This window comes from Torulaspora globosa, chromosome 4 (assembly GCF_014133895.1).
Source record: "Torulaspora globosa chromosome 4, complete sequence".
In the NCBI taxonomy this organism is placed as follows: Eukaryota; Fungi; Ascomycota; class Saccharomycetes; order Saccharomycetales; family Saccharomycetaceae; genus Torulaspora; species Torulaspora globosa.
Genome location: NC_050730.1, coordinates 413,558 through 436,283, shown reverse-complemented (window position 1 = coordinate 436,283; position 22,726 = coordinate 413,558). Strand labels below are relative to the sequence as shown.

The following is a 22,726-nucleotide window of genomic DNA, read 5'->3' as shown; positions in this document are numbered from 1 at the left end:
GGTTCTGGTGCGTGCGGCATACCGTGAAATTCGTCAGTTGGAGCGAGTGTGTGGGCGTATGCGAAAAATCAAGGATACTTGTCGGAGCTAGTGGGTTTCACAAGGTAGCGTAGTGTAGTTGCTAGAGGCTCATACAGAAAGAGAGGCGTGGTAAGCGTTGCGGTGATGAATTTAGCGTGTCTTGTAGTCACGCTTGTGATAGCGCTGGCGCGAGTTTGCTATGCTGACGGGTTCACGCCACGGGTTAGCAGGATCGCGGAGGGCGCCGCTTTCAGCTACAACATACAGCCTTTTGACGACTCTACGACGATAATCCGGTCTTTGCAGTCTGGGATATCGGTTAGCAAGGACAATGGTAGGACGTGGAAGCGGATTAAGAAGGTGAAGGCGGACTACGCGTATGTGGACCCGTTCCATAGCCACAGCAGGGCGATTGCGATGTCGTTCGACAAGCCGGGGCAGATCTACATCACTGACGATATGGGAGAAAGCTGGAATAGGGCTGTCATGGATCTGGAGTACGGCGAAAAGTCGTCGGGGGGCTGTGTTTTGCTCACGCATCCCAGCAGTGGAGATTATCTGATCGCGCAATGCGACGTGTGTGAGAGTTTCGGAGAGGAGAAGGGCGGCTCGGAGTTAGATAGCGAGCCGGGGAACGAGGAAGACGAGTCTGGGTCTTTCGGATGCAAGCGTTACTCGCTTATATCGAAGGACGGCGGCAAGAGCTTCCAGCGGGTTCGGGCGTCGGAAGATGCGGATGTAGTGTGCTATTTTGGCGCGTCCTCGCCGCAGTCCTCGCTTGTAGAGGACGAGAAGACCGTGTACTGCCTGGAGCGCGTCGGCGACTCCGATGGCGGCGGGCAGCCCGGGGCGGATGTCCGTTCGAGGTTGTTTTACACTCGGGACTTTGGTAAGACTTGTCTCGACGTGGAGCAGTTCAAAGACATGATGATTAGCTCGATTCTGGTGCTCAAGTCGTTTCTTGTTGTGTTTACGCAGGAAGACAGGTTCAACGAGTTCTCGAATAAGGAGGTTTGGGTATCCGCTGATGGAACTTTGTTTAGGAAGGCTCACCTGCCCACGCAGCTGAGAGAGGTAGACGATTTTGGTGTGTTCGAAGACTCCCTGGGGAAGATATTTCTGCCGATAACGACCGGGGAAAACTCGCGGAAATCGTCGCAGGTGTACGTGTCTGATTCGCAGGGCTTGAAATTTTCAGCTATCCCGTGGACTACAGAAAACCCCGAGGGCTTCGTTATGATTGCGGAGTCCGAATACCTCCCAGGAACGCTGTTAGCGCAATTTGAGGGCGTAAGAAGATCGTCAAGCGAGGCGAATAAGCCTCGTATGAGAGCAAAGACCAAGATCTCTTTTGATGGCGGTTTCAGTTGGAATAACCTAAAGGTTGTCGATGATCCTGAGAACAAGAAGGATTACCCTTGTGACATCGACGACGTAGAAAATTGTTCCTTGCACGTTCTTTTTGCGTTCCAGTCGCAGCCTGGCGCAGCTCCCGGCATCATCATGAAACTGGGCGTTGTTGGCGATGGAACTCAAATCAATTTGGAAGAAGCGGACCTGTTTCTATCGACAGACGGGGGTCGCACGTGGAAGAAGACAGCGAGTAGCAGTATATCTCTTTTCGCGTTTGGGGACATGGGGAACATTATGGTCCGGTGCCCGTTCGATCCCGATCGCGACGGCGATCCTCAGTCGGAGTTCTACTATTCGCTGGATCACGGACAAACCTGGAATGAATATCAGCTCGAGAAAGCCATTATACCAACTGAGCTCATCTCCACGACACCTGACGGTTCCGGCGCTAATTTCATTCTTAAAGGCTTTGACGGGAAACGAAATTCGAACTTCTTATATGCCATTGATTTCAACGAAGCCTTTGACGGCAAGAGATGCGGAGACGATGATTTCGAAACCTTTTATGTCGCCGACGGAGAATGTGTGAACGGTGTTAAACGTAAGTACAGCAGAAGAAAGTCGTCGTCTTCCTGTCTGATCCGCAAGCCGTTTGTTAATCTGGAGTGGGAAGAAGAGGTCTGTGAGATATGCTCAGCAAAGGATTATGAATGCTCCTTCGAGTTCTCAAGAAATGCCGATGGTCAATGCGAACTCGATTACCAACTCTTGAGCGTCTCCGATGTGTGCAAAGGCTCACCAGAGGGACAGCTGACGTTAAAACCCATGCAGCTTATGAGAGGTGACATGTGCCACCGTGAGCTTGACATAACACCTGTGGAGGTCTCATGTGGATCACTCTCAGAGCCAGAACAGCACGCCAGTGAGGTTTCGGTCAAGGAGAATGAGTTTGACTCAAATATTGTTTTCTATCAATACTTTGACACTATGGAACACGAAACAATCGTTATTGGCACAATGAAGAATGATATTTACATCTCTCATGATTCCGGACAAACTATCAAGAAATTTGATATGGATGATAAGATCATCGAGGTAGTCTTCAATCCATACTTCAATTCATCAGCTTATTTTTTCGGTCTGAGCGGTACACTTTACGTCACGAAAGATAGAGGAAACTCTTTCCATGAAACGAAGCTGCCACAAGCCAGACAACTTGGATTTCCGCTTGAGTTTCATGCTAAAGATGAGAACACTTTTATCTACTACGGTGGGAAGGACTGCGACTCTATGTTTAGCCCAGAATGTCATGCGGTTGCATATATAACAACTGATGCGGGGCAAAGTTTTAGAGAACTTTTGGACAATGCAATCCATTGCGAGTTCAGTGGCTCTCAGTTCGAATCTCCTTACAACGAAAACCAAATTTTCTGTCAAGTCAAAGAAAAGCACTCGCAAACAAGAGCATTGGTCTCTTCGAATGATTTCTTCATTAATGACAAGACAGTGTTGTACGAAAATATCATAGGCTATATGTCAACTGGTGAATTTACAGTCGTTGCCATTCCACACGAAAATGGGGAACTTCGTGCGTATGTGACTGTAGATGGGCATGAGTTTGCAGAGGCAAAATTCCCAATGGATGCTACAGCGGAGAAACAAGAGGCTTTTACTGTTCTCGGCTCACAAACTGGATCAATTTTCTTGCATTTGTCGACAAGCAACAAAAGAGGGGAAGAATTTGGAGTGTTGATGAAGTCGAATTCAAACGGGACTTCGTTCGTCACCCTGGAAAAAGCAGTTAATAGGAACCAGCATGGAATGGTGGATTTCGAGAAGGTTCAAGGACTAGAGGGAATTATATTGGTCAATACCGTTTCCAACCGCGAGAATGTTCTGCGAAAGGGAGAGCCGAAGGAACTTCAGTCACGTATCACATTCAATGATGGTTCTGACTGGTCTTATATAAAGCCACCAAAGAAGGATTCAGAGGGGAAGCGTTTCGATTGCAGTAATAAACCTTTAGAGGCATGCGCATTGCATCTTCATAGCTATTCTGAAAGAACGGATATCAGAGATACATTTTCTTCTGGTTCGGCACTCGGTTTCTTATTTGGTGTTGGAAATGTTGGAAGCCATCTGCTACCAGAGGATGAGTGTTCCACTTTTTTCAGTTCTGATGGCGGTGAAAGCTGGAGAGAGGTCAAGAAAGGAGCTTATCAATGGGAGTATGGTGATCATGGAGGGGTTTTGGTTCTGGTCCCCAAAAATGTCCCCACTGACATTCTATCTTACTCCCTAGATTCTGGCGAAACTTGGAAAGACTTTAAATTTACCGAAGAGAGAACAATCGTTCAAGATATTGTTACTGTACCCGGGGACTCGGCTTTGAGATTCCTGCTTCTGTCTCAGTCGACCTCTATTAGAGGTGGGTCTACTAAAACATTTTCCATCGATTTTACTGGGAGCTTCAAGAAACAATGTGCCTTTAATAGGGAAGACCCCGCCCATGACGACTTCGATTACTTACCTCTAGGTGAATCAGGAACAAAATGCTTATTTGGCCATCGAGCAAAGTACCTAAGAAAGATTAACAACGAGTGCTATGTGGGCAATGTGCCTTTGTCAGACTACGTGCAAATTACAAACAATTGCTCGTGCACTAGACAGGATTACGAGTGCGATTACAATTTTGAGCGCTCGGTAGATGGAACATGTAAACTAGTGAGCGGGCTCAGTCCAAGTGATCCGTCGGACATTTGCAGGAAGTCTGATGCGGTGGAGTATTTCAAGCCCTCAGGTTACAGAAAAATTCCACTCTCTACTTGCGAGGGGGGCTTGAAACTTGACGCGGTATCTGACCCAATTCCTTGTCCTGGCAAAGAAGCCGAATACAACGAAAAGTACGGAATTCATGGATCTTCGTTCTTTATCATATTCTTCGTTCCGTTTGTTATTGTTGCCCTGCTAGCGTGGTTTGTGTATGAACGTGGAATCAGAAGAAACGGCGGATTTGCGAGATTTGGCGAAATTCGGCTGGGAGACGATGGTTTGATTGAGAATAACGGCACCGATAGAGCAGTCAACCTAGTCGTCAAATCGGGACTCTATGTGGTTTCCGGCTTTTACGCGGGTTATCTACTTGCCAAGCGGTCACTTGTAAACGCAGCTGCAAAAGTGAGCGAGAGATTTGGCAGGAGAAGAGGCCCTACATATTCATCATTACTACACGACCAATTCCTAGACGATGCAGATGACTTACTAGAGGGACACGACGATGACGCGAGCGACCTGGGAAACTTTTTGGAAAGTGAAGCAAACTTCGAAATAGATGAAGACAATGCAGGCGACGCTGTCACTCAGCAGCTGTACTCTGACGAGATCCCGCCAGCTGCAGAGGCGGATGATAACCATGGCGGCCAAAACGAAGAGCTGTAATAGACTGCAGCAATGATATAACTTTTCCACGGATCTGTATTCATATGTTTTCAGATATATAGACGAAATTACTGTACAAATCTGTTGTTAGTTCCCAGCCCGATGAAGCGTACTACTAAAAAATATTAATGCATCTATTAGCAAGTGCTTGTTAACAAGAAAGGTAGCCTATTGGATATCAAATAACACCGAGCTGACTCCATGGCACGGGAAGGGAACGAGTGGCATTATTTCACACTTTCAATGTATGTCAAATGATACTACGGATGAGCTTTTGGATCTCTCAAACCGCTAACAAATCACAGGAAATTTGAAGACCCTAACTTTCATGAAGAGAATGTAATTGACCTGATAACATGGAAGCAGTGGGTTAATAACGCCTTGAGAAGAACGCATGGGATATTTGGGGAAGGAATTGAATATAGCTTTCTACACCAAGAATCAACTAGAGCCTATATACAAGTGGCAAGCCATGACAAAGATAGCTTTGCGTCCGCAATCAGCACGTATACATCGGATAATGAGCTAGTGGGATCACCGGTGTTTGTTCTTATAGAAAATGAATCAACGGACCTTAGGACGATGGACGTCAGTGCCGACGATCAGGTGTGGGTGAAAAGAACTATGGAGAGAAACGCAGAAGAGTCGCAGTGCAATTAGCTGTTGCCTTAGCAGCATCTTACGCCCATTGGAAGAATCCGCAGGATGAGTCTTTGTCGCCTGACCGACCTTTGGGCAGTTTACAGATCCAGAACTTCTTGCCTGGGTTCGCCTGAGTTCTCGAGGTTCGCTGTATTGCTTCTAGTCCATGCTTACAGAGAGGCGGCGCGCCACTCTCCTTGACTGGCAACTTTGAATATTCTCTCTTGGGCAGGCTTCGCGCCATTGCTGTCTGGCCTATTGTTACGCTGTCGCCAGCAGTAAGGCTCTCCTCTGGAAGTTTGGCTACTTGAACTAACTTGCTAGCCTTCGCGGACACCACTGGCTTTTTATGGACCTTGTATTTTGACTCTTCTCCCAAAGCTGTTCCTCGATTGGTTCCATTTTTGCCGAACATCTCTAGCACATTTCTATGCATTAGTTCGAATTTATACCGAGCTTCAAACCTCGGTATTTTACCATTCGCGGGAGGCAGGTTGTTAGCCAAGCTTCTTAAGTCGAAGTCTGCGTAGACAGGACAGTGATCGGAACCTGTGACGTCCGGCAATATATCTGCGGAGGTAATGAGCTTTTTCAGCGATTCTGTACATAAAACGTAGTCAATTCTGGAGCCATAGTTCACTGGTCTTGAGTTTTTCAACGTATTCCAGACGGTGTACATTTTTAACCGCTTTCGAGTTTGCATCACTCTTGTAGAATCCCACAATATGCCGTCTCTCGCAAACTCGGCCATAATAGAGTCTGCAAGCATTTGGTTTAGCATTCGGCGAAATGGAGTGTCCGGGTTTAGAATGAATTGCTTGCATTCTGTGGGGAAAGTGGATTCTATCTCGACGCCAGTAGTATTATTGCTAATTTTAACGGAAGCCTGCTCCAATGCCTCAGCATGATCTATTAAGTCTCTACAGACGTTGATATCCCCCATGAGAACGACTTGCTTGCCCATCTTGTAGAGATTTCGTATCCTTTTGAAGAGTACTTTCAGGTATTTTATTCTAAAAGATGCGCCTTCAACGCTATGACTAGAATTTGCAGGGCAGTAGACGCTTATCACCACGACGTTACATGCTAATTCCACCATGACACAACGGCCCTCTGAATCCAGATGCAGGCCTTCCTTGTCATCCTCTTCGTCAATTCCCAGCGACTCATACCCGCCTATACTTCCTATGGGGTCATCGCGATAGCACACAGTTGTCCGATTAGTTTTAACCGAGAGCAAGCCAGTAATACCCTCCTCTGCCTTCACTACCTCCAATGCTCCTGATAGAGGATGCTCTTTTGGCAAGATTCTAACCCAACAACCGACTCCGGAGTAACCTCTCTTGGTTTGAGGAATAGATATAAAGGAATAGAAGCCGTCTACCTTTCCCCATCTGGTTATTGAGTGACGATCTGTCTTCAACTCTTGTAAGGTGATAATATCAGCATCTAAATAAGCGAAGACCTTCTCGAGAGATTGATTCATATCAGAGAAGGGCTGATAATGGAAGAACGTACGCAAACCATTGACATTGAATGTGACGAATCTAGTGTGCAGATCATCTTTAGAAGAGCTAGGGGCTGTATTCCCACTCATTCGGGCCTTAGCCAATCGTTCGATACACAAGCTTCCCATGTAATATGTCTGTCACTTTTAAGAGTCAACCTTGCCCTCGCCGACGTTGCTGTGCCAGTAATTCAAAAATTCCAATATTTAATGCTATACATTTTTCGAGCTGGAGATTCTACTCTTACCAATCAGTGTCCTCAGGGACTCTCTTTCCATGAATAAAATAACTGAAAGTAGGAGTAAAGCCAAGGCAACGTTCAGGAAGAGTTGGTGGAAATTTCTCACAGAACCGATCACCCACCAGTCGACGATCCATACTGCAATGCTCAAGAGCGTAATTCCTTTAACATTGCGGAGACTGTAGAATGATCTCGATGATTCTGTGGACAAGTTCTTGTAGAACATATTAACGAAATGGGTACAGTAGCCGAGACGAAGAGCCATGTTTATAATGTTGCTGATAATCAAACCGTTAATTGAAAGGCCGAAATATTCGATGAGCAACCAGCAGTTCACCAGGAAAACGCCTGAGAACACCATCATGAAGTATGAGTGCTTCAAAATTTGATCACCAGTGGCAGTACTTTGAAAGAATGCTTCGAAGACTCCGTTCATGGCTAAGAATGGCAGGTAAAAACAGTAGATGCGGATCGTGTCTAACACTGAAGTTGTGGACCACTTTGATCCGATCAGAAACTGCAGCAGGAACGGTGAGTTCACTGGGCCAAAGATGAGAATCAACAACGACAAATAAGCGTAAAACCTCGTTATATTAAGCAAAACATCCATGGAAAGCTTCAAGTTTTTGGCTCTCTCATTGGCTAACAATCGAGCTAAGAGCAACCTCAAAGATTCTTCAATTTGAGAGAACACTAGTCTGGTGATGAGGGACCCATAATTGGAAAGCAGCGAATAGATACCTTGCTCCTCGACTGTGCAGAGTGAATTTATGATCAGTTTGTCGCCCTCGGTGAGTAAGTGTTTGAAACACAACTGGAAGTAAACCTTTTTGAAATGCTCTGAGATGTCGTGCTGAAAGAAATATCCTTTCCTTGCGTTTGCGGCATATATCCTGGTTAATCGAAGTCTGAAGAGGTTCTTGGGCTTAAAATTGCGTAGATAATGCAAGTAGTAGCAGGCCAAAAGCGCCATCGAATGTGCTAGCTTACCGAGGGCAAAGGCGAGAATAGCTGTCCCCTCTCTAGAGGCCTCGGTCCTGACTGAAGAAGACGTCAGTTTCTCAAACGACAAAATGACACCACAGTTGACGAAACAACCGATAGTCACTGCGGCACTCTCGAACTGTGATCTCGTCGCATAATTCAGCATGAACTGGTTCACGATGAACAGCGGCTCGCTCAGCAACTCAAAGACGATGCTCATCCATATAAGGAAGATCGAAAGCGTGAAGTAAGGCAGATTGGTGAAGTACTCATTGATGTTCCGATATTGCCACGCGATCAGCACGATCGACAGTGGGAATCCAATCCACAAAGGTATATGACCAAAGTTCACAGCAGTTTGGTATACGCGGGATCTGCCCTTCGAGCTGTCACCCACGCCGTCGTCCTCATCGTCACGGTCCCTAATTCTCAGCGTAGAGAGCCTTATCGCTTCCCTGCTGAAGAACAGCACTGTACCCACAATGAACTCCAGGAAAGCTGTGATTCCGAAAATCCTCGGCGACAGGAACCGCACAAGCACACTGTTGAGCACGAAACTGATCATCTTGGTGAACAATTGGCCAATCATCAGGAACGTGGCCCCGCTGGTCGATTTCTCCAAGATCTGCTCAGCAGTCGGCACCGTCGGGGCCCTGTGAGACGCCTTTTTCTCCATCCTGTCCGTAGCCAACCAGCAGATATAGAGATACCTTCTTTCGTAACCGGGCAGAGTTTATTTCACCTTGGTCTTTTGCGAAGCGTGTTGTCGCCGCAATGCTGCCTGGAAATCACTGCTTTTCCGAGCTTTAGACCTAGCTGGACTTTCGAAGCGACGGAGACCAGTTACTGGGCCAATTGGACGCCTAATGCTTCCACAATTGCAGTAAAACCTGGCCTTTCTTAAAGTTGATCCAAGCTCATCGCTTTATAGTGTCTCGCATAGACAACCCAGCTAAAAAACTGAGCGATGCCAGCAGACAAGCGACACTTTGCACAGAGAATAGCGATGAATCTCGCCGGAAAGGTTCTTTAGGATCGATTTCACATGAGTTCTGAAGAGGGCAGGTCAAACAGTCAAGGTGGTGGCGATGTGAACGGCGCTGGAGCAGCGGAAGGGACGAAAGAAGAGGTCGAACGGACCGCAAGACAAAACCAGTACGTGGCAGAGCTACGAGAGCAGGACCGGTGGCTTCCGATCAACAATGTGTCCAGACTGATGAAGAACACGTTGCCGGCGACGGCGAAGGTGTCGAAAGATGCCAAGGAGTGCATGCAAGAGTGCGTTAGCGAGTTCATCTCGTTCGTTACCAGCGAAGCCAGCGACAGATGTGCTGCTGACAAGCGGAAGACGATAAACGGCGAGGACATACTGATATCGCTGCATGCGCTTGGATTCGAGAACTACGCCGAAGTGCTCAAGATATACCTGGCGAAGTACAGGCAGCAGCAGGCGTTAAAAAACCAGATGTGGTACGAAGAAGAGGAGAGCCCAGCAGACAAGGAGAGGGAGCCGCAGGGACAGCAGGCTGGCTGGGAACAGGCTCCGGAGCACAGCGAACCTGCTGGCCAATCGGTATCCGAGCAGGGCAGCCCGGACTGAAGCCGATGGTATGTAACAGACTTAGCATAGAGCATACGAGCAATCAGTAGTAGTTTACCGGGCGTATACGGCCCAAGAGCTTCGATAGCTTTCTATATTGACTCTTGTTCAAGTACGCGAGTGCGGAAGGGCATGATCGGCTTGATTACTTAGGGAAGGTTCACACATTTGCCACCCAAAAGTTGCCAAACTCGAAACAGATATCTTCAGAGACCATTCTAGGACAGCTGTGTAGAGTGATTGCTGGTTGGAGTCGTTGCAAGGCAGGGATTGAAGGGCTGTTTTGGTCGTGGAAAGAGCATAGAATCATGATCACAAGCAGGACTGCAACTGCGGCTAGAAGGGTTCTTAGACGTCAGTTTGATGTTAAGAGGGCGGCACAGTGCTTGAAAGGATCCGATAGGATAAGGTATGCTAGCACTACTCGCGCAAGTGGCGATCGTTTTGCGAATCGAGATATTCTACTGTCTGGCGAGGAACACTGGAAGAGATACCAGCTCCAGCTTCAAAACAGGGATCTCCAAGATGAGTTGAAACGGCTGGAGAAGAGCTGGCTGGAGAGTATGATAATATGCGAAGACGATCCGCTAGCGAAGAAGAAGAAGCAAGAGAAGGAGACTACGGAGATAGACGACAAGGGCAAGAAGAGGCAAGACGAAGAGGAGGTGGAAAAATCTGAGCACGGCGGCAGATCCGTGGAGGAAAATGGACGCTACTCGGCCGCTGGTGGGTCTGGCTCATCGGAGGCGCCTCCATCCGACGGCAACGATGACGGCGAGGGTGGCTCTGATGGGAAGAGCAGGAAGCGCATATTGCCTGAGATTTATCCGCAGATGCTGGCGCTGCCAATCTCACGACGTCCGCTGTTCCCTGGCTTTTACAAAGCGGTGGTCATATCTGATGAACGTGTCATGAAAGCTATCAGAGAAATGCTAGACCGCCAGCAGCCTTATATCGGCGCGTTCATGCTGAAAAGCTCCAAATCGGACTCAGACGTCATTCATAACATTGATGAAGTTCATAACGTTGGTGTTTTCGCTCAGATCACCAGTGCTTTCCCCAGTAAGGACGAGAAGACCGGCACGGAAACAATGACCGCTCTTCTGTACCCCCATAGAAGAATAAAGATCGAAGAATTAGTCCCTCCTAGTGGCGGCGAAACGGAAACAAAATCCGAAGATAAAATTGCTGGTGCGGCGGCAGACGGGGAGAGCCAGCTCCCTAATGAAGAGGTGAGTGACAAAGAGAATCCGGTCGAGGCAAATCTTGACGTCTTACAAAAAGATGAAAGCGCTTTGGATAGTGTAGAAGAAGATGAAGGAGATTTAAACCCAACAGAATTTTTGAAGCAGTATGACGTGTCGCTGGTCAACGTTTACAACCTAGAGGATGAACCTTTCGACAGAAAATCTCCAGTTATCAACGCTTTAACGTCAGAAATCTTGAAAGTGTTCAAGGATATTTCACAGTTGAACACAATGTTCAGAGAACAGATTGCGACGTTCTCTGCTTCCATTCAATCTGCTACCACTAATATTTTTGAAGAGCCGGCTAGATTGGCTGATTTCGCTGCCGCGGTTTCTGCTGGTGAAGAGGCGGAACTTCAGGATATTCTGGAATCTCTGAACATCGAACAACGTCTAGAGAAATCCCTGCTTGTTTTGAAGAAAGAACTGATGAATGCTGAGCTGCAGAATAAGATCTCTAAAGATGTAGAAACAAAGATTCAAAAGAGACAAAGGGAGTATTACTTGATGGAGCAGTTGAAAGGCATTAAGAGAGAGCTGGGTATCGACGATGGGCGGGACAAAATGATCGAATCCTTCAGGCAAAGAATAGAGAAATTGCAGCTGCCTGAGGGTGTGCAAAGCGTATTTGACGAGGAGGTCAACAAGCTGGCTACGCTTGAAACTTCCATGTCTGAGTTTGGTGTGATCAGGAATTACTTGGATTGGATTACTTCGCTGCCATGGGGCATCACCTCCAAGGAGCAGTATTCTATTCCCAGAGCTAAGAAGATTTTAGACGAGGATCATTACGGTATGAAAGATGTCAAGGATCGGATTCTGGAGTTCATTGCTGTTGGTAAGTTACTCGGTAAGGTGGATGGTAAAATCTTGTGCTTTGTTGGTCCCCCAGGTGTTGGCAAGACCTCAATTGGTAAATCGATTGCTCGATCCCTGAACCGGAAGTTTTTCCGCTTCTCCGTCGGTGGTTTGACAGATGTTGCTGAAATTAAAGGCCACAGAAGAACCTACGTCGGCGCACTACCTGGTAGAGTCATTCAGGCATTGAAAAAATGTCAAACTCAAAACCCATTGATTCTAATTGACGAAATCGATAAGATTGGTCATGCTGGTATTCATGGCGATCCTTCTGCTGCCCTGTTGGAAGTTCTAGACCCCGAACAGAACAATAACTTCTTGGACAACTATCTCGACATCCCTATCGACCTTTCCAAGGTTCTCTTTGTTTGTACGGCAAACACTCTGGATACCATACCTCGTCCGCTACTGGATCGTATGGAAGTGATCGAGCTTACTGGTTACGTTGCTGAAGAGAAGGTGAAAATAGCAGAGCAATACTTGGCTCCAAGTGCAAAAGCTACCGCTGGCCTGCAGAACACCAATGTCGAGCTCACTGAGGACGCTATCAAAGTGCTTATGAAAAGATATTGCCGGGAAAGTGGTGTTAGAAATTTGAAGAAGCATATTGAGAAGATTTACCGTAAGGCTGCATTAAATGTCGTTAGGCAATTAAGCATAGATGATACGCCTCGTCCCGATGAGGTGACCGAAAAAGGAGTCAAGGTGAAAGAGCCTGAGCAGATCGATGGGAAGGCAACCAAGATTCAAGTTGAAAAGACAAATGACAGTGAGGAGGCATTGAAGGTTCCTGATAACGTTAAAGTTGAGATCACCCCCGCTAACCTTAAGGACTACGTCGGGCCTCCTGTGTACACCACTGACCGGCTCTACGAGACCACTCCTCCAGGTGTAGCCATGGGATTGGCATGGACGAACATGGGAGGCTGCTCGCTGTACGTAGAGGCCGTTTTAGAGCAACCACTGCATGACTGCAAGCACCCATCTTTTGAGCGCACGGGACAACTGGGTGACGTGATGAAAGAATCGTCTCGTCTGGCATATTCGTTCTCTAAGATGTACCTATCCAAAAAGTTCCCTGAAAATAGGTTTTTCGAGAGGGCTGCTATCCATTTACACTGCCCGGAGGGTGCCACGCCGAAGGATGGCCCTTCCGCAGGTGTCACGATGGCCACCTCTCTGCTATCGCTAGCATTGGACAAATCAGTGAACCCCTCTGTTGCCATGACAGGCGAACTGACTCTAACAGGCAAAGTCCTACGTATTGGTGGTCTAAGGGAAAAAGCAGTCGCCGCAAAAAGATCAGGTGCCAAGACCATTATATTCCCCAAGGACAATTTGAGTGACTGGGAAGAATTGCCAGATCATGTCCGAGAAGGCTTAGATCATCTGGCTGCTGATTGGTATGAAGAAATTTTCCAGAAACTCTTCTCAGACGTTTCTTCCTCAGAGGGGAACCAAGTCTGGAGAGAGGAGTTCCAAAAGATCGATGCCAAAAAGGAGAAGAATGACTAGCGATACGAACCCTCATGGCGCATATTCCCCAATGTAAATACTTTTCGTGTAATACATCAGTAGTAAGTTTCCCCGCGATTGAAGGGGACCTTCTTCAACGCGAGTTTCAATACAGCGATTGCGACTCCAATCTTCCTGAGACAGTCACGGAAGGCTTGTTATCCCCTGGTCTTAGCAGGAATGTACCCATTCTGACCAGAGTTTCTCCACCTCGCCGTTGCTAACGCCTCAGGTACCCTTGTGTCACACGTTGAACTGTTGAAGGAGTCCTAAGTGACTTTGAAACAGCTGCAAAGGGTCAGGGGAGCCAGGCCGGATCCAGTGCCTTTTGCTGGACCATGGTGGCACAACCTCTGATTTAAGTTGCTACTTTCTCCAACAGCCTGATGGTTGGCTAGGGGAGCTATTTGGTGTACTATGCCAGCTGAGGCATTGCAAATGCTTCGCATTTTATCTCTGCAAGCTAGAAGGAATCTCCCACTGACAGGATCAAGATGGTTCTCGAGCTCATTCACTGATCCGGATTTATTCAAGAACAAGGCCTTTATAGATGGAGAATGGATAGAGAAAGCTGAGTCCTTTGAGGTTAGAAATCCATCCACGCAAGAGGTTATCGGGCAGATCTCCAGTTGCGGGTCAGAAGACTTCCAGAATGCCGTCAATGCAGCTACGGTGGCCTACGACACGTTCCGTCATACCACTCCTGAGTACAGGTCGCAAGTGCTGTACAATATCTACGAGCTGGCCACCGCTAACCAGGAGGATCTGGCGCGATTGATTACCCTTGAAACGGGGAAGCCATTTCGTAATTCACTGGGAGAAGTGGCATACAGTGCTAACACGTTCAAGTGGTTCGCAGAAGAGGCCAACAGACTATATGGATCCGTTCTTTCGGCGACGTCTTCGGTAGATAGACAAATGCTGCATGTCAAGAGGCCCCTGGGAGTCATAGGAGTTATGACTTCCTGGAATTCCCCTAATGCTGTGGTCGCACGAAAGCTGGCACCAGCGCTGGCCGCTGGAAACGCATGTGTCATTCGACCAGCGCTTGAGACTCCGTTGAGTGCATTGGCTCTTGGTTGGTTATGTGAGCAAGCTGGCTTGCCTGCAGGCGTATGCAATATTCTGCCTTCAAAGCATAAAGATGCTGGAAAGTACCTCTGCAGTAATCCACAGGTTAAGAAGATAGTTTACTCGGGTTCCAAGGAACTAGGCAGATCCCTAATGATGCAGTGCGTAAATGATAACCCTACAGTGAAGAAGTTTTCGATGGAATTGAGCGGGAATGCGCCGTTTATAATCCTGGAGGATGCTGATATCGACAAGGCATTAGACGACATCATAGACTTCAAGTTTGGCCAGTATGCGCAAACCTGTGCTAATAGGATTTTCGCTCACAGGAAGATCTATGAGCAGTTTGCTGCAAGATTGACTGAACGCATAGAGGAAGTTTTCCATTTGGGAGACGGCTTTGACAAAGGTGTCACACATGGTCCACTGATCAACGTTGAGGCTGTCGAACGTATTTCTGCTTTTGTAGGGAAGGCAAAACAGAGTGGAGCTCGCGTTCTTACTGGAGGCTCAAGAGCAGAAGCCTTAGGTCCGCTGTTTTATAGACCCACAGTACTGGCCGACGTTGACGCTTCAATGGAAATATTTCATAAGGAGTTTTATGGACCTGTGGCCTCCTTGATTAAATTCAATGACGCTGAAGATGCAATCAGAATGGCATCTAATGTCGATTTAGCTCCGGCAGGATTTTTGTACACTAATGATATCAAAAGAGCCTATCTTGTGGCCACCGAGTTGAAAGCCAAGATTGTTAGTATAAACACCTGTGAAATCAGCAATTGTGCCATATCTGCCGCTGGAACGGGGAATGGCATTTCAAAATACGGTCTCGAAGAATACACGGAGACCAAATCGATTGTGTTAGAACCGTAGAAACTCATTTTACAAATTTGTACATATCAATATGTGGATGCGATAAGACATCCTAAAGTTCTACCAGCAGCTACTTTTTCTCGTTTCCTTCGAAGAAGTTATTAATGTCCTCCCCACTTACCACCCTACCGCTCTCCGCAAATGGTCTTAGATACTCACTCAGCCTTGTCTTCAAAGAGTTGAAGGCCGATATACCAGCGACGGCCTGTTCTCTTTGCACACTGCTCTGCAGCAGCAAAGAAACCATGTCATCGGCCCCTGTTGCAGTGTCTTCCGGTTCTTCGTAAACCGGATCATCGTTCACCAGAAACGGAACCAAATCGTCCAGAAATTTATAGAGCTTATCCGTTTTCTTGTCCAGCGTCTCCTTTATTTTAGCCAACTGTTTTGAGTAGCCGTGCTTGAGCGTTAACGAGTAGTCGATACTTCCATCAGTCACGTCATCGATTGGCCTCTTCTTATCGCTGCGAGACAGATCCTTCTCCTCCAACGATCCACGTTGAATCCTATGTGCAATAACCTCTTCAGCGAGGGAATGAGACATCAGTTTCTGGAAATAATAGTCATACTTCGAAACGCATTTCCAGCATATGAAGGCGTCGAATGAGTCCAAAGGCGGCATGCCGTCAGCTAGGGTTTCCTCGTCGGCCTTTCGCTTGGCTCCCTGCTTTTCCTTTCCTTTGCCAACGATACAGTAGTCATGATACCAGTCCTCATTGCACTCTGCTCCCAGCACACATTGCAGCATGACAGCACTGGAGTCGGGGTCGTATTCTTCGTTGCAACTGCAAAACAACCCATGGAAATTATGTCCGTAAACGTTCTGCAAGGATGCGACATCCGGTTCTCTATTCTTACGTAGCTGACACCTGAACTCATTCGTTTGTTGGTTCTCACTTTTGGGCTTGTCTCTCTCTGTCCCACAATCGCATGTAAAATTCCTCTTGGTGAATAGCTCTACTATATCGCAGCTGGTGTGGCATTGAATGGAGCATGAGTAGCATATTCCAATGTTCCCATGGGTTCGACAGGCGAAGACCTGTTGGCGTAGAGCACCTTTCTCGTAGGTGCACGATCTGGGATCCCAGGGCATCAGCTTCCGAGCCTCATCTTCGAGCTCCTGCTGGCGGGAGAGGTATTCAGTGGCACTTATATCTGACATTCCGTTGTGGCATCTAAACCTCAGGCCAACTGTAGTGTCTACCTTTGTAGCTAAGCTCTGATGCTTGTTTTATTATGCTTCGATAGGAATGAGCACCTCTTGCACCTGATTACCATATAGCGGTGGATGAGCAATGCAACCAGCGTATTAGCAACTTGATGTCGTGTCCTCTCAGCCTACAGGGTTTCTGACTATTAAGCTTCAGGTTAAAGCACTTGGATGGGACGATATCGAAGTGTCTACGAAAGAACCAGAAGTGAGACAAATCCTCTCAAAATCAGCTTACAGGGCAAATATATTGCGTACTTCAGCTTGGCAGTCTCACTAAAACAAGAACTCGAAGCAGTCACCAGCACTGCTTTGCAAATGCTGATACCCAGCAGTCGCCGGCTCTCAGGATGCTGGGTTAACTCAGTAGTTAGACGAATATAAATGCTAAGTATCTACGAGATATTGCCTGGATTCAATGGCTTGGCCTCTTGAATAGTATGGCTTCTTAAGAGCCTTACTTGCTCTTTAGCGAGGCGAGTTAGATGAAGGTGTTAAACTTTTCGATGTTTCATGTAAAATCGATAATAGCTGTTGTAAGACACCTGGAGGGTCTACTGGGGTTGGATTGGCTGGTTGTAGGCTACAATTGATTACGGATGTCAGAAAGTAGGAGAAGAAGACGTGAACAGGACGATGATTCCGGTTCTGACGATGAGCTACCACCTTCGTCACCTCAGCATGGGTTCAGCAGACGGATGAACCCAGTATCGTCACCGTTTGGCTCTCCTGGTGATGATGAGATGGAGAATCCCGAAGGTGCGGACGATGAGATACAAGATGACCCAGATCTCGAGGAGCTTGAAGAACAGATGAACGAAGTTGATCTTATGGGAGATGACATGTACGCGGATTATGGTTCAGATCCTAACAAGGATAAGTACGACGCAGCCGGTATCGACGATAATGAGCATGAGGAGCTCTCTCTGTCCGAGCGTCGTAGAATCGATGCGCAACTCAATCAGAGGGATAGAATCCTGAGGAATGCGGCTTACATGGACGATGATGAAGGCGAGGGCGGTGGTGACGACCGGTTGGACGAACTGGGTCTGCCTATTCAAAGACGCCGGCGTAGAAGGCGGTACGAGAAGGGTACGCATAGTGACGATGATTTACTGAGCGACATGGACATCGACCCGCTTACTGAAGAACTAACGCTGGAGTCTCTGAGCAACGTCAAAGCAAACAGCTATTCCGAGTGGATCACTCAGCCGAATGTCTCCAGAACTATAGCAAGAGAACTGAAATCATTTCTGCTTGAATACACGGATGATACCGGCCGGTCAGTGTACGGTGCTCGCATCAGAGTTTTAGGTGAAATGAACTCAGAGTCTTTGGAGGTCAACTATAGACATCTTGCCGAGTCGAAAGCAACCCTCGCACTTTTCCTGGCAAGATGTCCCAGCGAAATGCTGAAAATATTCGATTTAGTGGCCATGGAGGCAACGGAACTCCATTATCCAGATTACGCCCGTATACATTCAGAGATTCATGTCAGAATATCAGACTTCCCAACTATCCATAGCTTAAGAGAGCTGCGTGAATGTAATCTTAACTCACTGGTGCGCGTCACTGGTGTCGTCACCAGGAGGACTGGTGTGTTTCCTCAATTGAAATATGTCAAATTTAACTGTTTGAAGTGCGGTTCAGTGCTAGGCCCTTTTTTCCAAGACTCTAACGATGAGATTAAGATTTCGTTCTGTACCAACTGTAAATCGAAAGGTCCTTTTAATGTGAACGGCGAGAAGACCGTTTATCGTAATTATCAGAGACTTACTCTGCAGGAGGCACCAGGTACCGTTCCCGCGGGACGACTGCCAAGACATAGAGAAGTAATATTACTAGCGGACTTGGTCGACATCTCCAAGCCAGGTGAGGAAGTTGAAGTTACCGGAATATACAAGAATAATTATGACGGTAATTTGAACGCCAAGAATGGTTTTCCGGTGTTTGCCACTATCATTGAAGCGAATTCCATCAAGAGAAGAGAAGGAAACAGTGCCAATGGTGAAGAGGAGGGACTGGATGTTTTCAGTTGGACAGAGGAGGAGGAGCGTGAGTTCCGGAAGATGTCTAGAGATCGTGGAATAATAGATAAGGTTATATCCTCGATGGCACCTTCGATCTATGGCCATAAAGATATCAAAACAGCGGTAGCCTGTTCGCTGTTCAGCGGAGTGCCGAAAAATGTTAACGGTAAGCATGCCATTCGTGGTGATATTAACGTTCTACTGCTTGGTGACCCTGGTACTGCTAAATCACAAATCTTGAAGTACGTCGAGAAGACGGCGCACAGAGCAGTTTTTGCCACTGGCCAAGGCGCCTCTGCTGTCGGTCTGACTGCATCTGTTAGAAAGGATCCAATCACCAGGGAGTGGACATTGGAAGGCGGTGCATTGGTCTTGGCAGACAAAGGCGTCTGTCTAATCGATGAGTTTGATAAAATGAATGATCAGGATCGTACATCTATCCATGAAGCGATGGAACAACAAAGTATATCTATTTCGAAAGCAGGTATTGTGACTACTTTACAGGCCCGGTGCTCTATTATAGCTGCAGCAAATCCAAACGGTGGTCGATATAACTCCACTCTTCCGTTGGCCCAAAACATTTCCCTAACGGAACCAATTCTGTCCAGATTTGATATCCTATGTGTTGTCAGGGACTTAGTTGATGAGGAAGCAGACGAGCGACTGGCGGCTTTCGTCGTTGACTCGCATGTTAGGTCGCACCCAGACAGCGGGTTGGATGACGATGAGAAAGAAGATAAGAGGGGAAATAATGAGGCTGAAGACGACGATATGGATGAAGAATCTGCTCGGATGTCTGCCAGACAAAGACGCTTAGATCGGCAAAGGAAGAAGGAAGAAGAGGTCTCTCCAATTTCTCAAGAACTACTGATAAAGTACATTCACTATGCGAGAACTAAAATTCACCCAAAACTGCATCAAATGGACATGAATAAAGTCAGTCGAGTCTATGCCGATCTGAGAAGGGAGAGCATCTCAACGGGTTCTTTTCCTATCACAGTCCGTCATTTGGAATCGATTTTAAGAATAGCAGAGTCTTTCGCAAAGATGAGACTCTCTGAATTTGTTTCTTCATGGGATTTGGATAGAGCAATTAAAGTTGTGGTTGATTCATTTGTGGATGCCCAGAAGATTAGTGTACGCCGTCAATTGCAAAGATCGTTTGCTATATATACTCTGGGCCATCAAAGAAACTCGTGAAGTGGGCTTCAGATGAGATCGAAAAGGTTATTAATTTACAAAGTAATGCACATACAGAGGACTAATAGTTTACACTTCAATCGTTACCTTCCTTGTCGGTCGTGGCATTGGCGCCCTCGATAGTGGGGGACTCTTCCTTTTTAGTCACGTTATCCTTTGAGATAGTCTTAGCTGTCGTTTCGATATTGAAAATTCTGTATAGGAGCTCATGGGTAACTTCTTTGCAAACCATCAAATTAACACATCTAGTACCCTTCCAAACAGGTAGAAATAGATTTTCTTTACCATCATTATCTCTATTGATTTCAATGAATGCACAACCGGAGCTCAAATTTCTCATCTGCTCCACAAACTCATTATCTACACCCTTAGACTCAATATCGCTGAAACTAGGAAATGACTCGACCAGTAACAACTTTAGAAGGTCCAACTTAGCACTCACAATTCTATCAGATGTCATGTGATGTTTCATGATTGGTAGAGCTTCACTTTGAATTCTCCAAGAACACTCAATGTCGCTTCTTTGGGCGACAAACAATTTCACACCTGAGTAGATTATCTTTAATCTATCATCGTTTGCTTGAATGATATTCTTCAGAGCAGAACAAACAGTATAAACAACTCTCGATGGTTCACCCGTAGCGTTACGCACAAGACATGAATCTTTGTCAAATTTATCGTCAATACCGTAGAACGTCCAGCATTTCTGTAAGCTTTCATGCTGAGGATCAACGAAAACGAAAGGCTCTTCATTGGCGTCACGAGGTAGCCTCTCCTTTTTCACAGGGGGTGCAGTAACGTTAGAGTCAGCTGTTTTTATTTTCTTAGCTTCTGGCTCCTCGACGCCTTGGTTCTCCGCAATTAATCTCTTAGAAGAATCAGAATCGTCAGCAATTTTCTCAAACACTGTAATGAAAAAGCCACCGGTATTTTGTTGGTGTGGATAAACTCTAATACAGTTTTCGAGTTGAAATTTGGCCGCCTCTTCTTCTGTTGGTGGGAACCAACTGCTCATAACACCTTCATCATTTCTCTGTTTCTCGGTCATGCTTCTATCGATAACAGGCCATTGAGAAATACCCTTTGACCTAATTAGTCCAGATAGCTTGTCATCGCAATTCACAAGTCTAATCTTGTCACCCCATCTTCTCAAGGCCTCTGCCACGACTGCTTCATTCTCAATTGGGTTCATGGAGCAAGTGGAGTAAACCAATCTACCCTTGCACTTTAGCAAATGTAGCCCTCTGTTTAGAATATTCAATTGCACCGTATGCAAGCCCAAGGCACCCTGTGGAGTCCAATCTCTCCAAACGTTGACATTCTTTCTCATTGTACCGTCACCAGAGCATGGGACATCACAAAGGATCCTGTCAAATTTCAAAATATTGTTCTTATTCGTCTCATCTTGACTAGTGGCCTTGATTCTAGGGAAAAATTGCGCATCGTGGTTAACCACCATCAAATTTGCGCTGTTCAATCTCTTCAACTGATGGACAAGCATATGGGATCTCTTGGAATCTGCATCGTTAGCAACCACAAACCCAGTGGGCTCATCAGCGTCAGTGTGCAAGGCCTCGATCATTTGAGCAGTTTTGGAACCTGGGGCGGCACACATATCGAGTACAGAATGCTGAGGCTGAACTTCCAGAACAATGGGAGGTATCATGGAAACTGCCTCTTGTCTTGAAATGTTACCCACAGCGTTCTCAATTACCAAAAATCTTTGTGTCTTGGCGAATTGTTCGTTCTTTCTGATAACTGTCTTAGGCACATCAATCTGCCAAGCCAAATGGTTTGGATACCAAGGCAACTCCATAGGAGGCTTCAAGATTTCACCCTCAAACTCAACATTGGTCAAGTTTGGCAAGTGCCTCTCTTTGAACATCTGCAGGATCTCTTGGGCATGTTTTCGGGAGCCCGTAATTCTGAAAGTTAGAGGCAATGGACTTTGGCAAACAGTTTTAAATTCATCCCACTGATCTTCGGGAAACAGAGCAAGGGTTTTGTAGTATTTTTCCCATTTTTCATTCTCTTTTACCAGTTCGGACCAGTTCTTCTGCGCCCTCGAGTCATCACGAGCCCCAAAGGTCTTCTTACCACCCTTCTTAAAATTATTTCTCTTACCCATTGAGCACCAAGCAGTGAACAACAGCGTATCCTGCTCGACCCATGTATAAACCACTGATTTCGCTGATGCGTATCGCTTCTTTCTACAGAGTGCCATCGCCGGTAACTTTGGCATTTCGGTCGCCTCCCACGACAAACACAAGGCGAAAATTTTTTTCTAACCCAGAAATGGTGTCGTACAAAAGTACGCAGTCCTCGGCGGCTAAATGTTCGAAGGGAAATCACGATAATTGACTGCCTTCGACACACTTTGAGACGGTCCTTCTCCCAAAGTCCAGTTCGCAGAGCCCCCCTCCGGCGCTTTTGAAACAAGGTAATCCCTGATCCATTTCTCTACCAGCAACCCTAACGTAATCATACTGGTTTCGTCAAAGCATCGAACCAAATGGGGGTATTTCTGCACAATACATTGCGTAGCAAAGTAATGTAGAACTCGCAGATCAATCCGCGGTACTAAATCACCCTCGAACAGCCCTTCAGCCCGATCCCGCTCTGAATCTGCGGCTAACTCCTCCCTGCTTTTAAACACCACAGGCACTACATGATCTACCTTCTCAGCCAGAACTTCGTCAGCACTTATAGGATGCGTCCCAAACTCCACAATTAAGTCATTACAAGCCTCGTAGATGGTTCGATCCATTATTCAGACTCCTACCTGCTGTCTTATCCCGTTGCCAATCGTCTTTGTGTCACAAAAATACAAAAACAACCACAAAAAAGATATATTTGGTAGTTCACGTCGAGTACCCCTCAGATGCAAGCATCTGACCACAGAGGAGGGTAATTACCAATCCATCGCCCCTTGAAT

General features: G+C 46.6%; 11 protein-coding genes across 11 annotated transcripts; 6 read left to right on the top strand and 5 right to left on the bottom strand.

The window, feature by feature from the left end:
• Window positions 1-165: 165 nt before the first annotated feature.
• Window positions 166-4,812, top strand: PEP1 (type I sorting receptor; the record flags this gene model as incomplete). The annotated part of the gene is made up of 1 exon (XM_037283502.1): window positions 166-4,812. One exon carries the CDS (start codon window positions 166-168, stop codon window positions 4,810-4,812), a length of 4,647 nt encoding a protein of 1,548 aa, XP_037139398.1.
• A 201-nt stretch (window positions 4,813-5,013) lies between these two features.
• POP8 (ribonuclease P) lies at window positions 5,014-5,472 on the top strand (the record flags this gene model as incomplete). Its single annotated transcript, XM_037283501.1, has 2 exons — window positions 5,014-5,057; window positions 5,118-5,472. The coding sequence occupies 2 exons, from the start codon at window positions 5,014-5,016 to the stop codon at window positions 5,470-5,472; spliced, it is 399 nt and encodes a 132-aa protein (XP_037139397.1).
• A 19-nt stretch (window positions 5,473-5,491) lies between these two features.
• On the bottom strand, window positions 5,492-7,090 carry APN2 (DNA-(apurinic or apyrimidinic site) lyase APN2; the record flags this gene model as incomplete). The annotated part of the gene is made up of 1 exon (XM_037283500.1): window positions 5,492-7,090. The coding sequence occupies one exon, from the start codon at window positions 7,088-7,090 to the stop codon at window positions 5,492-5,494; it is 1,599 nt and encodes a 532-aa protein (XP_037139396.1).
• Window positions 7,091-7,174: 84 nt separating this feature from the next.
• Window positions 7,175-8,863, bottom strand: RFT1 (glycolipid translocation protein; the record flags this gene model as incomplete). The annotated part of the gene is made up of 1 exon (XM_037283499.1): window positions 7,175-8,863. The coding sequence occupies one exon, from the start codon at window positions 8,861-8,863 to the stop codon at window positions 7,175-7,177; it is 1,689 nt and encodes a 562-aa protein (XP_037139395.1).
• Window positions 8,864-9,232: 369 nt separating this feature from the next.
• Window positions 9,233-9,787, top strand: HAP3 (Hap3p; the record flags this gene model as incomplete). The annotated part of the gene is made up of 1 exon (XM_037283498.1): window positions 9,233-9,787. The coding sequence occupies one exon, from the start codon at window positions 9,233-9,235 to the stop codon at window positions 9,785-9,787; it is 555 nt and encodes a 184-aa protein (XP_037139394.1).
• A 308-nt stretch (window positions 9,788-10,095) lies between these two features.
• PIM1 (ATP-dependent Lon protease PIM1) lies at window positions 10,096-13,407 on the top strand (the record flags this gene model as incomplete). The annotated part of the gene is made up of 1 exon (XM_037283497.1): window positions 10,096-13,407. The coding sequence occupies one exon, from the start codon at window positions 10,096-10,098 to the stop codon at window positions 13,405-13,407; it is 3,312 nt and encodes a 1,103-aa protein (XP_037139393.1).
• A 417-nt stretch (window positions 13,408-13,824) lies between these two features.
• On the top strand, window positions 13,825-15,351 carry HG536_0D02400 (NAD-dependent succinate-semialdehyde dehydrogenase; the record flags this gene model as incomplete). Its single annotated transcript, XM_037283496.1, has 1 exon — window positions 13,825-15,351. The coding sequence occupies one exon, from the start codon at window positions 13,825-13,827 to the stop codon at window positions 15,349-15,351; it is 1,527 nt and encodes a 508-aa protein (XP_037139392.1).
• Window positions 15,352-15,421: 70 nt separating this feature from the next.
• HG536_0D02390 (uncharacterized protein) lies at window positions 15,422-16,513 on the bottom strand (the record flags this gene model as incomplete). The annotated part of the gene is made up of 1 exon (XM_037283495.1): window positions 15,422-16,513. One exon carries the CDS (start codon window positions 16,511-16,513, stop codon window positions 15,422-15,424), a length of 1,092 nt encoding a protein of 363 aa, XP_037139391.1.
• A 647-nt stretch (window positions 16,514-17,160) lies between these two features.
• MCM2 (MCM DNA helicase complex subunit MCM2) lies at window positions 17,161-19,791 on the top strand (the record flags this gene model as incomplete). The annotated part of the gene is made up of 1 exon (XM_037283494.1): window positions 17,161-19,791. One exon carries the CDS (start codon window positions 17,161-17,163, stop codon window positions 19,789-19,791), a length of 2,631 nt encoding a protein of 876 aa, XP_037139390.1.
• A 76-nt stretch (window positions 19,792-19,867) lies between these two features.
• NCL1 (tRNA (cytosine-C5-)-methyltransferase) lies at window positions 19,868-22,033 on the bottom strand (the record flags this gene model as incomplete). The annotated part of the gene is made up of 1 exon (XM_037283493.1): window positions 19,868-22,033. The coding sequence occupies one exon, from the start codon at window positions 22,031-22,033 to the stop codon at window positions 19,868-19,870; it is 2,166 nt and encodes a 721-aa protein (XP_037139389.1).
• Window positions 22,034-22,120: 87 nt separating this feature from the next.
• RRN10 (Rrn10p) lies at window positions 22,121-22,558 on the bottom strand (the record flags this gene model as incomplete). Its single annotated transcript, XM_037283492.1, has 1 exon — window positions 22,121-22,558. The coding sequence occupies one exon, from the start codon at window positions 22,556-22,558 to the stop codon at window positions 22,121-22,123; it is 438 nt and encodes a 145-aa protein (XP_037139388.1).
• Window positions 22,559-22,726: the final 168 nt, after the last annotated feature.